This window comes from Thunnus thynnus, chromosome 6 (genome assembly GCF_963924715.1).
Source record: "Thunnus thynnus chromosome 6, fThuThy2.1, whole genome shotgun sequence".
In the NCBI taxonomy this organism is placed as follows: Eukaryota; Metazoa; Chordata; class Actinopteri; order Scombriformes; family Scombridae; genus Thunnus; species Thunnus thynnus.
The window spans coordinates 22,440,372-22,454,095 of record NC_089522.1 but is presented as its reverse complement, the minus strand read 5'-3'; the positions used below and the strand labels follow the sequence as shown (position 1 = coordinate 22,454,095).

At 41.5% G+C, this 13,724-nt stretch overlaps 1 protein-coding gene and 1 long non-coding RNA gene across 11 annotated transcripts in view; one reads left to right on the top strand and one right to left on the bottom strand.

Moving 5' to 3' along the window:
- The window catches only part of LOC137184728 (IQ motif and SEC7 domain-containing protein 1-like), a 93,848-nt gene that overhangs the window by 4,917 nt on the left and 75,207 nt on the right, over positions 1-13,724 (bottom strand). For 8 of the 10 annotated variants that reach the window (XM_067592676.1, XM_067592677.1, XM_067592680.1 and 5 more), the window contains 12 exons: positions 10,631-10,910; positions 9,020-10,299; positions 8,117-8,278; positions 7,520-7,642; positions 6,916-7,082; positions 6,015-6,154; positions 4,878-4,907; positions 3,040-3,165; positions 2,850-2,949; positions 2,441-2,602; positions 1,719-1,895; positions 13-62 (listed from right to left, as the gene is read on the bottom strand). In XM_067592676.1, coding sequence (XP_067448777.1) covers positions 13-62; positions 1,719-1,895; positions 2,441-2,602; positions 2,850-2,949; positions 3,040-3,165; positions 4,878-4,907; positions 6,015-6,154; positions 6,916-7,082; positions 7,520-7,642; positions 8,117-8,278; positions 9,020-10,299; positions 10,631-10,910 — 2,797 coding nt within the window. Of the gene's footprint in view, positions 1-12; positions 63-1,718; positions 1,896-2,440; positions 2,603-2,849; positions 2,950-3,039; positions 3,166-4,877; positions 4,908-6,014; positions 6,155-6,915; positions 7,083-7,519; positions 7,643-8,116; positions 8,279-9,019; positions 10,300-10,630; positions 10,911-11,478; positions 12,053-13,724 lie in introns of those variants that run through there. The other 2 variants (XM_067592681.1, XM_067592686.1) reach the window with 2 other exon arrangements.
- On the top strand, positions 6,067-8,110 carry LOC137184734 (uncharacterized). Its single transcript, XR_010928712.1, has 3 exons — positions 6,067-6,194; positions 7,506-7,645; positions 7,939-8,110. It is a non-coding gene; the product is annotated as an uncharacterized lncRNA (long non-coding RNA).

Genomic DNA, 13,724 nt, shown 5'->3' with positions numbered 1-13,724 from the left:
CTTCCAACTTACTTCCATATTGCTGTCTAGTGATCCTGCACTGCTGCGACGCCCCCGCTTGCCTGCCCGAGACATGCAATACCACAGATTAGAGATCGACAGCACTCCTGGATCAACTACAGACGTTTAGGCCGCCCACCAGTCCCGTAGGGGGCATTGCAGTGGATTGTGACTGTGAGTAAGGTCCAAATATTGACGGGGTGGGGATACGGCGTTCAGGTCTGGAAGGGTGGTGGGTGACAGGTGGTACTGTGGCTATCTTTATAGTGAAGTCACGTCTTCACTCAGGTTGAAAACTAAAGCTGCGTGGATGTGTAAGCCATTAAAGTTTTTAAAACGCACTTCTAACTGGAGGCTTAGTCATATAAGACTTTAAAAATTTTGAATACATTTCCATATATCTCAACGACTATGGACTCTATGAGTGTCATGTTTAATATCCACTGTAATGTTTTACCAAAAGATTGCAGGCTACTTTAAACACATACAGGATTGACGCCCAAACGATTTTTTTTTTCCACCAGATTTTTGTCTTGATAGAATATGACAACTCGTTCTTAATGTTTTCACAAGATGCAGATTTTCATAAGGGTCAAAATTGGCAAAAAGCCAGTCTCAGTGACAGTCACAAAAGGAGGAGACACATCAAAAGCAATACAGTGGCTGTTGCACATGGGATGTACAGGCATATACAGGTCTGAGGGCGAACAGAGCACTTTTGCCGTTGTTAGGCACACTCAGCCAATGATACATGACCGATAATCACACATAAACAGGAAAATACCTGATGTGTATGGAAATAACACAGTAAATACACATGAAATGGAGTATGGCAGGAAAGGAAAAAAGAAAACACTTAACAAAAATGACCCCACTAACATGCCACATCCTGCATTGAAAAACACAGGAGACAGGAGGGTGGACAGACTCCTATGGACTTCTTCACTGTCTGACCTATCATTTCCCGTTGAAGTAGTGATCATAAGAACAAAGCGTATCGTATTACCAACAGTGAGACAGACCCCTGACTGGATTTCATTTTGTTATCAAGTTAATCACCTGATAACTTCACATAGCTCTTATCTGTAATGAATGGAATGTATTCTTGCTTCAAAAGACACAGCGGCTGTGTTAAACACTGATATTCATGGATGTGAAATGACTGTTAACACCAGGGCTGAAACTAAATCTTGATCTCATTGCTGCGTAAGAATGGTACGCATCAGCACTGATTTGTTTGGTTCACAAATATACGTGAGAGGAAATGGCACATGATATTTTGAATAAAACTTAAGATTATCATGACATGTTTTTGGATAAACGAACTTAGGAATGCAAAAGTGCTAAGTAAAAAAAAAAAAAGGTGACGATAAACATGAATGGAAATGTTCATAAACTCATCCAAATGATCAGGGGTAAGAACTGCCCATCAATTTCATTCATCACTGAGAGGACAGATCTAGAAAAATCAATGAACCGCTTCTCAAATAGGTCTATATTCAGTCTTTGTATTCTGATTAAAAAAACAAACTGTCCAATCATGAGTGAGAGAGGTAGTGGATTTAAAGGGAAGAGCTCTAAAATCAATGTATGGTGCTGTGAAACAACATTTTGCTATTTTCATCCCCTTGACGTCATCACAGAGACGTGGATGACGGAAGGAGAACGCGTTTCCATGAAAGAACCGGCTGGTAAAGGCAAAGACGTTTTGGCTGTACCTGCTTCAGAGAGGTCTCGCAGGGAGCTGCTGAGGGCGCTCCTCTTAAGGCCCTCTCCCATGGCGTAGGTGTCATCCAGACTGGCGCGGTTCATGTTCCCGTTGCCAGCTTCCTTCTTCAGACCAGAGCTCTGCGACATGCTGGGCCTCACCACCCCCTTCTGCTTCTCCAGCTCAGCTGTGGAGAGGATCCAAGGAAAAGCTGAGGTAAGTGGCAGTGGTTTGAGTACGTACTTCTCACTCTGGCCAAGGAATGACTCTTAAAACTTCTCTGTAATATATTCCTTCACCTTTTACTGCCTGAAACTCATCAACTTTTACTCAAAAGGAGGACTGTGGTTTTTGCCCCCCTTCACTTACATTGCAAGTGCATTAGGAGGAGATCTTCTAATGGTCAGTATGAACAGGAGGAACGATTACAGCGAGCAAAACCTGTTTTAACGTTCATATGGGCACTTGACTATTGTTTTAAGACAGACTTGAAAAACTGTGAACGTAGCCTTTAATCTACATAATTTCCAACACACAACAGAAACAGTTTGTTGAGAAAAATCTGTCTGGTCTCCCCTCTGGTAGCCATCCTGTGAACTCTGTAAACATTCTCGCTCGTAAACTGCAGTTGTGTAATGAGGACCATGCCCTGTTTCTACTTTACATAGCCTGAGGTAGACAGAGAGAGGGGGGGTGAGGGGGTGTGGGAGGAAAAAAAAAAAGTCAGCTCACACTCTATTCTGTATTTCTCCATTTCCTGGACCTCAGCAATGGACTCTCGCAGGTCATCTGTGAACTTCTTGCGGTCCTGGGGGTTGGGCGCGTTAAAGTTGATGAGGACTTTGATGTCCGCACCTGGTATCGCTGATGTAAGTCTGATTCCATTTGGGTAATCTGTGCCAATAGCAAACAGAGAGGGAGAGACATTTACACATGGGCCATTGATCAAAACCAAGTTAAAACACATCTGTCTGAAGTTTGGAGAGTATAAACAATGTCACAGTCCATTGGGTTGACTTCCCATTTCTGCTAGATGTGTTACTGTGCTAAATCAAATCCTGCGGAGGCTGATGTAAACATTGTCAGTGAATACGCTACAGAGATATAGACCCAATATAAGGAGATGCTCCGTGCCACTTACACTGATTTTCAAAGAGCATGACTTGCATCCCATATAGAGAGAAGGACTGTCTGAAGCTGTATGTCACTGAGTTCTTCTTTTTCTGGAAAATCTTGGTTACCTGAAATCATACAGAGTGTTTAATATAAGGGTTGGTTAAAAAAAAAATAAGGATTTGAGACTAAACATTTTGAGAGGAGAGGACTTTTACCACTAAGAGGTCATTGAACAGGAAGATCTCCCGCTGATGAAGGCCTAACTTCTGGAGCTTGTTTGGATCTGGCACTTCAAACAGACGGCAGTAACACACCAACCGGCGATGGGGCAGTGACAGCACCTACAAGGAAGAAGAAAACAGTACAGATACCAACACTTCAAAGGTCATTATGGTGTTCAAAGGGTAATAAGGAACAGAAGTCACTCACGGCAGAATTTAAAGAAGGTGAAGCCAAAGGACGACTGATTTACTTCTCCTATGTGTTTTGCATTCTTCACAGCATTCACAGTGATGTATGGGGAGATGTGCTGACATTTTGGAAAAATTGTCAATGTAGCCAAAGCCTGATTCTGTGCCCACCTCCACTGTTGTCCAAAAACTAATAAAAACACAGCGGTGAGCCACACTGTTTACTGAGTGACATGTCCCCTCATTAAAAAGAATACAGCCACTGTTTTATTTTAGTGGATCCCACATACATCATCCTGCTGTTGTGAATACTCGCTAATGCACCAAATCCACAACTGAAAATAGTCCCAAACAAATGCACACAAAAACAAAACTACAGTGCTCAGCTGTTTTAAGAAATAATTTGGCGTTTTGTTGAGTAGCAAGTGCTGCCATCAAGACAACTGCTGATTTAATTCAATCATATATTTAAATCGATTTAGTTCAATTCTATATGTAAAATGTATCTGAAAGATAGACTGCTACAGTCAAGTTTTTTTTTAATTGTAATGCAGCAAGAAGGTTGGGTTGGACTATGTGGCTGAATGCATTTTATGTTTTGTTTTCATTTTTATTTAATTTTCATTTGTTGTCCTGCATTTTTTTCTCTCTTTCTTTTCGTCTTTCTTTTCCTCTGCAATTATTTGTCAATCAGATGTATTAATATGCTTGTCCTGTTCTGTGAGAACAGTGTAAAGCTAATCTAAAAATCAATGATATGGCTTGGTGCTGAAGGACTAATGCCCTTGCTCTTTTCACAGGCTTTGTTGACAAAAACAAAAATAGAGAATATCGCCAGCTTAGTCCTTTAAACATGTCATCTATTATCTTTTACTGTTCATAACCTCCACACATGAATCCTGAAATTAAGGACATGTTTATTCAAAAATTAGATCAAGACTTGAACATAGGGCTGAAGCTACTTTCTGGATAATGTGTTACTGCATATAATTTAATTTGTAAGCAATAACACACAACCAGGTGTCCTGATACCAAAATAATGGATGAGATGGAGCCAATGAATAATGTAACGTGAAGCTCATGTTTTGGAGTCTTCAGTCATCATTTTAACACGTTAGGTTTGTTTCACCAGTGAAAGTTAACTGGTAGTGTTGTTGCTATGGTTACCTTCATTTTTATGTAGGTTGCCTTACATAAACATGAAGGTACCTTACCTTAGCCTTAATAAGGCTTACTCAGTGCTTACTCAGTCTCCCTTAAAAATGTTTATACTAATAATCTTAATAAAAATAGGAGATCTGCAGTCACTGAGAAGCATCTGCTTGGCATGCACCCAGCTGTGATGTACACCCTGCTGAGCGCAGAATCTGTAAACACTGCATCTTAATGACACCCAAATATTTATGTCTGTCTTGATTCTGTCTCCAGAGCACAACAATGACTGCTCATCTCTCAGTGACAGATGTGATGCTTGCATCAGGGGGCAAAACTAGTCGCCTCTTTACGTAATATGACCCTCAAACTACCTGTATGATATGTATTAACTGCAATGCCCAGGGACAGACACAGGAAGCTGTGCGCTCGCAGTGGAATGATGAAGGATATGCAGTATAGTATGATTTATGGATATTCAGCCTACTTACACATCCCAGGCCGTGATGGAGTGATCCGATCTATAAAGAGAGAACAAATAAAGTGTTAATGCAGCTGTTAGGATTTGTGTCTGATAACATGAGCATGTCATTTCTCTTAATTACTAATGAGCTCATATAAGTATTGTCCCTGCAGACTGTGCATCTATAGCTTATTAAAGTAGAAGATGCATGCACTTCATGGATTCTGTATATAGGGTGGCGGCCTTTTTCAGCTGCCCGGCTCAAGGGAGTCAGTAATGATGTTGGAATAAAAACAGATCCTCCCCTAGAAGCCCACTCTGAGCAGCACTAGTAGACCTGATTATAATGGAGAGGAATTCCAATGTGGTTTTTATATTAAAGTGTTTTATCGAGTGTCCTCCTGGGTTTTTCATTTTGCAGCCAAATGGTGACGAGGGATCACTTTTCAATACATTCAGTTGTTACTGGCAGAGCAGAGGAGATTCCATCCCACTGGAAACTAAGTGAAACAAAGTCCTCCACGCAATACAATCCTCTCCCCGCGGCTGCATAAGTTAATCACACTTTTAACCTTCACACATGAAAGAGACATCCTCGCCTGCAGAATAATGTAGCAATGCTGCTCCTGAGGGGCTGGAGCACAGTCAGAGCAAAATTCGATAATGGCTCTGTTTCAGTATTAAAACACGGAATTAAACTGACTAATGTATGATGAATCAACTGATTAATGCAATCTAATTATGCAGGTCAGTTAAACACGGGTGGCACTTCAGTATTTAAGCATTTCAACAACTTCTCCCTCTGAAACTAGGTGCTAAGGTGGCAGCATGTGCCCATTTTTCATCAGACTGCAGCACAGGGCGACATCTCTCAAGGGCTTCAGGTGCGTTAAAACTGCCAGCGTGAAGGTCTAAGCCCATGTTTGAGTCCTTATTCACAGAACAATACCAAAAGCTACAAAAGACTTGTTCTCTCTATGACTTAAATGCTGCAATTCTTTGGTCAGAAAATCAGGAGAAAGGTGGAATTGTTATTTATAAAAAGTGATTCTGAATGAATAATCAACATTGTGTGCATCTTACAGGCTAAAGATGCCTCAGAGACTGATGTAGTGTCTTGAAAATGATCATTATTATTTAGTGAACTTAGATAAACATTACTCACCGGTTTCTTTCCCACAATGAGCTTCTCAACCTTCTGCACTTGTGAGACATGGTCTTCATTGGTCTTGAGCTCCCGCTTACGGATCCTCTCATAGATGCCAACTAGAGTCTCCCTGGGTATGTCCTCGCCGTCGTCCACACCTGGCAAACAAGGAAGAGCCGAGTTACTATGCAACATATGGTAAAAGTTCGGGGTTTTCTTAAAACTTGCCTGCTCTGTCAGAATGGAGAAGCTAAAAGGAGTGACTAAGCAAATTGAGTAGCTCAAAGGAAGAGGAAAAGTGGCTCAGAAATAGAAATGCAAATTGAAAAAGGAGTTGCCCTTTTAAATGCCTGATTAACCCCTATATTCTTAATTCAATTTTCAAATTCAGTTATTTCTCTTTTAAAACTGCATTTTCAAATTGATCTTGAAATTCCATCATTTATTTAGGAATTCATTAATGTATTTTGTTGTTGTTTTTGTAAATCCCTCTTTAATTTGAACTATTCATTGATGGATTAATATTTCATTTGTAAATTATTTTTATAATTCCTCTTTTTATTTCTCATTAAAATATCAAACAATGTATTACTTTGTAATTTAGTGTATTTATTTATGGATTCATGAATAAATTTGTTAATTATTAATTACTGTTATTGTACAATTAGATATCGGTTAATGAAATGATTTATTACTATTTCTGGGGCACTTGTAGACCTCCATGTGTTAGCACATAAGAAGTGGAAAAATGGGAAATTATTTTATTTGAGATTAGGAGAGGAGAGAGTGCAAAATACTGTAAAATATGTCCTGGGATGTGTTTTGCATGTACTGTAGTACATTTTAAAATATCAGCAAATATATTATGTTCACAAATAGTGTATTCTTACACAGTCATATAAGTTGTAGGTTTTGTTACCTCTTAAATTCTTAATGAAGTCCTCCAACTTCATCTTCCTCTCGGGTTTGACGTTGGGGCTGTACATGTCAGTGTTGAGGAGGATGATGGCAAAGGCCAGGATGAAGATGGTATCAGGGTTCCTAAACTGCCGCACCACCGTGGGGTTACAGATGCAGTAGCGCTGGCTAGAGACAGGACGGAAACGTCAACCATCTCAACTTACAACCAAACTCAATTTACACAATGAGGAAATGTACTCAACATTGTATAGAGAAAGCAGAAGTAGAACAGGTTCCTTTATGTGCCAATAATTATCTAGACACCACAGCTGTGAGGAACACCAGCAGCGATGACTTTTCAAAAATCACAACGTTTACACAATATGCTTCTAGTATTATGAACACATAATACATTACAAAATATTACTATAAGCTGTGTTATTGTGGCACTTTGCAAATCATCTGTTTTCCTCACAGATACTTGGTCACCATACTTTCTCCACCAACAGAAACTATATCTTATATGTGTGTAAATATGAACAGAGCATCAATGTCTTTTCTCTGTGTAATCATCTGTCTGTCCTCGATTTGCTTAAATGCTTCGTTCAGGTGTGTGATCTTACCTGAAAGCTTCGATGAGTCGCTCCACCTTCTGGGCCTCACCCTGGACACGGATATGGTTCTGAAATTTCCTGAGGGCCTCGTCTAGCTCCATGCCCTGGAAGTCCATTTCATCTACCACACAGCTGGTACACGTACACACACACACACACACACACACGGAGGAAGAAGTAGAAAAAGAAAAAGACAATGAAACAAGAGGAACACACTCCATACAATTATAATACCAGTTTTCCTGCTCGCCACCATATTTTTGATATCTTACAGGGTTTGGCTTAGATTCTATCATGGAGGACACTTCAGTGTTTGTAAAAGAGAATATTACAAGGGATATCTTGTCATATTTTCTGCCACCAGTCATTCTTCTTGCCTCCAGGATCTTCTAATTCTCTGTCTTTTTTCCTTATCAAATTCTCTACAGAAATGGCCCCAATGTTTCTTTTACAAATAACTCTTTGGGATGAACATGGACAATTTATAGTGATACTGGACATCAGTATATTTGCATTCGTGTGAGACATTTTGATCTTTTCTCTGCTCACTTCTATTAATAATATTTAACTTTAGAGAAGAGGCCGGGGTGTGGGAATCATACTTACTCCAAGACATCTCTGTTGAACTGTTTCTGTCGGTTTCCAAGGAATTCTCCAATCATCTGCCTACTCAGCCCCTTCCTCTGCAGCAGGAAGTGAGCTACACCAACCGGGGTGTCAGGGATGAACCCCCTCTCGGTCAAGTACTGGATCCCCTTCTCTGGCTTCCTGAAAAATCCAACATGGACAGGGATGGTTTAATTTCTGGTAAAATGCATGTAAGCTTTACAACTGGAGAGAAGCATCTGTTACTGTTTTTGAATTCTAAGAAAATAATACATATAGGCAACTTCTTGACATAAAGTAGAACAGTGATATTTTTCATAATGATCTATTAAATGTTGGTTGAGTCCTCATATTAAATTCAAGATTAGCATCTGGGTATGATCAAAACTGTGCGTCATAAAAACCAAGAGCAAACAGATGTACAATGAAAGAGTAAAATAAACAGTTAGTGTTGGTGATAGTTGATCTCCCGTTGATACCGCAAGTCCCAACACAGACACAAACACACCATCCTCAAGTCTCGTCATGCTGTCATCTACAATTTGTATTAAAGTATTGCTAAAGTGTATTTGATGGTCTGACCCACTTGAAATGCCAGTTTAAGAAAGACGTTTCTCTGACAAGAATTGAACAAATGCGGCACAATTCCAACTATATCAATCTTTATATTACAAAGAATCACAAACAAATGTTGCTACACTGAAGTGATACACTCCAGGCATGCAAATATCTTTCAAAATACAGTTGAATTTCATACAATTACAACTGATTACAGTTTATAGTGCAACACTCAGTGAGTGAATGATTTTCCAAGAGGTTTTTCTAACATCTTGTCCACTCACTGGTACGTTAATCACTGCAAACCCTGGTCAAGCACCTGCTCCATCAGAGCTGAGTACCTACTTGTTGAAAAGATTCAGGCCGATGCGGTAGTGTCTCTTGCGGATAACATCATTACTGAAGATGGGCGAGTCCCAGCTGTTGCGAGTCTCTTTGTGGTAAGTCTGCTTGCTGAGGGTTTGTTCTCGTAGGCTGTCTCTCGACGAGGACTCGGAGCTGCAGTTGATGGTGTCGTTTGAGTTGGATGTGCTGTTGATGCTGTCGTTGTCCCCATCAGAGAAGTCAGATTCTGACTTACTCTGCCGGTTGGCTGAGCCATTGATGGCTAGGTGGCTTTCCAGCTGTCGGTGGCGGTGGCGCAGAGGTGCGTCATCGTCACGGGAGGAAGCTCGTGGCGGGGGTCCATGGGAAATGTGTTTTGGACTCGCCTGGGATGACGTTACGATGTGGCTGTGCGGCTCGTACACAGGCGGCCGTTTGACAGAGCTACGTTCAGACCGATCACTGAGCTCTGCAGAGCTGTCACTAGGAGGTTCTATGGTCAACAAAGGAAGATGGTCCATTCTAAGACGCTGCTCTTGGCACTCCAGAGAAGGAGTGCTGCGACAGCTCGTGTCTGTGTCACGACCCTCATCTTTAGGGTCAATAGGCCAGTACTCCTGGGACGAGTTAACTGAACGCAACCGCAAGTCTGATTCTGTGCTGGAGGGCTGGTCCCCTGACCTTGACAGAGCGATAGAGGGGGACATGTCCTCCTCGTCTATGAACAGAGTTACATCACTATAGGATGCCATCGTTTCATCATGGATGCGTCCAGCTGCCCTGCGGTGGGACTTCACCTGATAGGGCACTTCCCTCTCCACCTCAGGGCAGCCCATGGCCTCTGGGTCAGGACCCTCATCCCCCTGAAGGCTGCGACAGTTCAGTGCATCATCTATTGACTCAGCCAGAGATTTGACCTGCCTGGAAAAGGCGTCCTCCAGTTCTGTGATGGCATCTGTCAGGTCACCCTGTGGGGCTGGGTGAGATGCCATATTGGCCTGCTGATGGACCTCTATATCTCCACGTTCAGACTGCATCATGGACAGCGGAGTGCCATCTTCCGTCATGGACACCTGCCTCCCTTCAAAATAGGAGCTGTGCACTTTCTCAGGGCCCTCAAACGAGAGCTGCATCCTCATGTTGGAAAGAACAATGCGTCTGGACATACGGTTCTCAGACATAGAGCTTCTGAGACGTTCAAAGTTCTTGTTCATCTGATACTGGCGGAAGGCTGTCTGGATGGTGCGGGCCGCATGCCGAGTTATGAATCGTCCACCATATTTGCGCTCCAGCATCTCCACCTAGAGAAAAGACGGAGCAAATAAACTGTGAAATTGTGCCACCCATTGGAATATTTAATTGCTTTTCTTAGCTGTAGATGGTCTGTGAAGCCACTGATAATTTGTTTCCCCCAGTGGTAGGTAGCTCTGTGAGAATCAAACAATAGCTTTTGATGCTTTATCTGCTTCAAGAATAATCTCACACAGCTGGGTGTCTGATGAACAACCCATATAATCATAACTTCTTTTTGAGAAATGCATATGACACTCTCAATCTCTCTAGTGACATGAGAACATGAGAAACTGTGGCCAACTCCAAAGCAAACTATTCAGCAAGGCTACTTTAGGATACCTGTTTGTCCTGGAGGTCAGCAGAGAGCTCATAGCTCTCAGAGAGTGAACGAGAGCGCTTGATGGCCTCCTCTTCCGCCTGCTTACGGAGGATGGACTGTGAGTGCTGGAGCTTGGGCCGACGGGGCCTCTGAGGCCCAGGCTGAACCCCGTGGCTGTAAAGTGGGCTGTCAAATCGGTCAGGGCTGATGGCCGAACCGTGAGTCACCGGACCCTGGCCATAACTTGCTCCACCATCCAGGGAAGGGCCACTCTCATTGGGCCGTCCATCCCCTTCCACACTGCAATGACAGAGCAAAGGGATGGTTAGAGAAGTTGTTTCCTTGCTAGGAAAGTTAAGCAATGACTCAATTCTTGAGTCATAATGTGATTGAGCTATTATCAGGCTAATCGCAGCTGTCTTCCTGATCCTCCTTATGAAATGTCAAAGCAAAAAAGTAGATTAACTTCAGGGAATTATGGCCTAAGTTCTTATCCAATAAAGTCTTAAAATCAGTAGTCTAGTCTCTGTTATGGAATATATAAACATGTGGCATTACAGTAGGGACTGCAGTGTGCGCATAATTGAGTGTAGCCATTTCTGGAACGTGCTGATTCTACAACTTTATGCTATACACTAAAACCCACATTTCAATCAACTGTTAGCTGCCTACAATACTGGTGCATAGCTCTGTAATAATAATTACATTTAGAAATATGACAGCTGCTACAGAGTTTGCTGTGCTACATTCAGAAAACAAATATGCCACGTAAAAAAGCTCTTGAAATTAAACACATCCAGTCAGCCATTGTCCTCATGGGATTACTTCTTACACAAATAATGAGAAAAAAAAACAAGAGGTTACTCACTCACTCTTACATTCTCCCGAATTACAAGAGGACTTCTTATTGCGAAAAGACCTTCTATTTTCTATAAATTGCCAACTCTTCCTCCATATCTTGTCCACCATTCTTTCAGTCAAGTGAGGTCCAGAGTACACAGGTTCCTCCAGGAAACTAAAGTTTATGCCACCTTAAGGGCCAATCAGTGACCAATGGGAGTTGCATCATGTTTGCCGGAGCGACAACACACTGTTCCAATAAATGTTACAAAGTCCAGTTTAGAGTAGACAAATGAGCAAATACAGCTTCAGCAGTCCCGTAGAAATAGCTGAGATGTGGGTGTTTGCGGTGCTTTCCTTCTAAATAACTGACATTACACTAACTAACATTTCTTCTCCTCCATGGTACAGTGTGTTCACTGTTCGCTGGCAGCCTAATGTGTTTGAACTGTGACTTCGACACACCCATACAGTGTACACAATCCACTTCCTTCATTAGACAGCCTGAAATCAGCAACAACAGCCTGTCAGCAGCAGCCAATGCTGAGTGAAAAAGTGGAACTGAAAACTGTCAAAAGTTCAAATTACAGAGGTGTTGAACCCTTGAAAACCCTTTTTATGACTATATTAGTCAAGTTTTACTCTTCTCTCAGTTACCTACAAGGCATACTTGTCGTTTTTAAAATTTTAGTCTAATTCAAAACCTACAACCTGTCCCTAACCATCATATCATTTGCCTGTCTGCTTATTCTTGTCTAACAGAGAAAGTGCAATGTTGCAAAAAAATGTATTCTAAATTGTAATATGAAGTAAATACAAATCAAAATGCTTCAATGATGAAAAGCGACTCATACAATTGAGCCACTTTGCATCTGTGCAGGGGATTTAGATGCTTCAGTTTTCTTGACTAATAGAAATACCGTTGAGCACAATTTATTTTCCAAACTAAAAATACTGCGGTTGTATGCTTGCGTCAACCAGTCAAGTTGCGGTTTACATCCATGTCTGTCCAGACTCGTATAATATTTGTGGTGAAGAGTTTGAAGGAATTTAATAAAAGGTATTAACTGTATTTTCCTTGTATGTGTTCACATGCTTGGCCAACAAATCTGATTCTGATAGAACTCAAAGTTGTAGCCATGACAGTAAACGATGCTTCAGATATAGATGTTGCTGCAAAGAAGCTACAAATTCTAAAACGTGGATGCTTCACATACATCTTCAACCCGGCAGCACAGAAGATCTATATAATCACCACAGTTTCAAGGTGGGCACCCAAGATTAGTGTTGCCAACTCAGTATCCGACCAAATGTGAAATATAGTCTGTTCCTGAGTTAATGCGTTGAATAACAGCCAGAAAAGTGTTTTTGCAGAACATTATGATGTCACATTGAAGCTGACCTTTGACCTTTTGGATATAAAATGTCATCACTTCATCATTTTATCCTATTAGACATTTGTGTGAAACTCTGTCATAATTAGCGTATTAATTCTTGGGTTATGGCCAAAAACGTGTTTCGTGAGGTCATAGTGACCTTGACCTTTGACCACCAAATTCTAATCAGTTCATCCTTGAGTCCAAGTGGACGTTTGTGCTGGATGTAATGAAATTCCCTCCCGGCGTTCCTGAGATATCGCTTTTACGAGAATGGGACAACCCAAAAACATAATGCCTCCAGCCACAGCTGTCATTGGCACAGAGGCATAAAAACAAAACCGCAAAAAATGCAGTTTTGTTTTTCAACCAAACACTTGAGTGTGAAATATTTAAGCATGTTAGCTGAATGCAGCTGCAAAACTATAACAAATTATTGTTAGGATCAGCAGCATCCACAAAATGTTTAGTCTGATTTCAACAGATGATGATTGGATGTGTTTGGATGCAAATGGAAATATTATCATGTCCTCAAGTAGCACAGGTGTTCCTTCCACTAAATGCTGCAGCGGAATGAATTCTTGCTCATCACATTAAGTGGCCTCCTTCTGTCAGAGTGGAGACGACCCATTCAGGGTCAGCCAAGGCTACTGTGACATGACACATGAGAACTTCATGGTAAGTGAATGTTAACAGGCTCCCTCGAGGCAGCAGGTACATACAATGTTGAAGTGTAGACCAGCACATAACAACACAGCCAAGAGAGAAGGCTTTTATACTGCTGGACCAAAACAAAACCAAGCACAACACAGTGAAAATCGTACTTCATTGCATAATCGCCACTGGGATGAATCTCCCCAACCATCTGTCATCACAAACCGTGACGCCGCCATCCCTG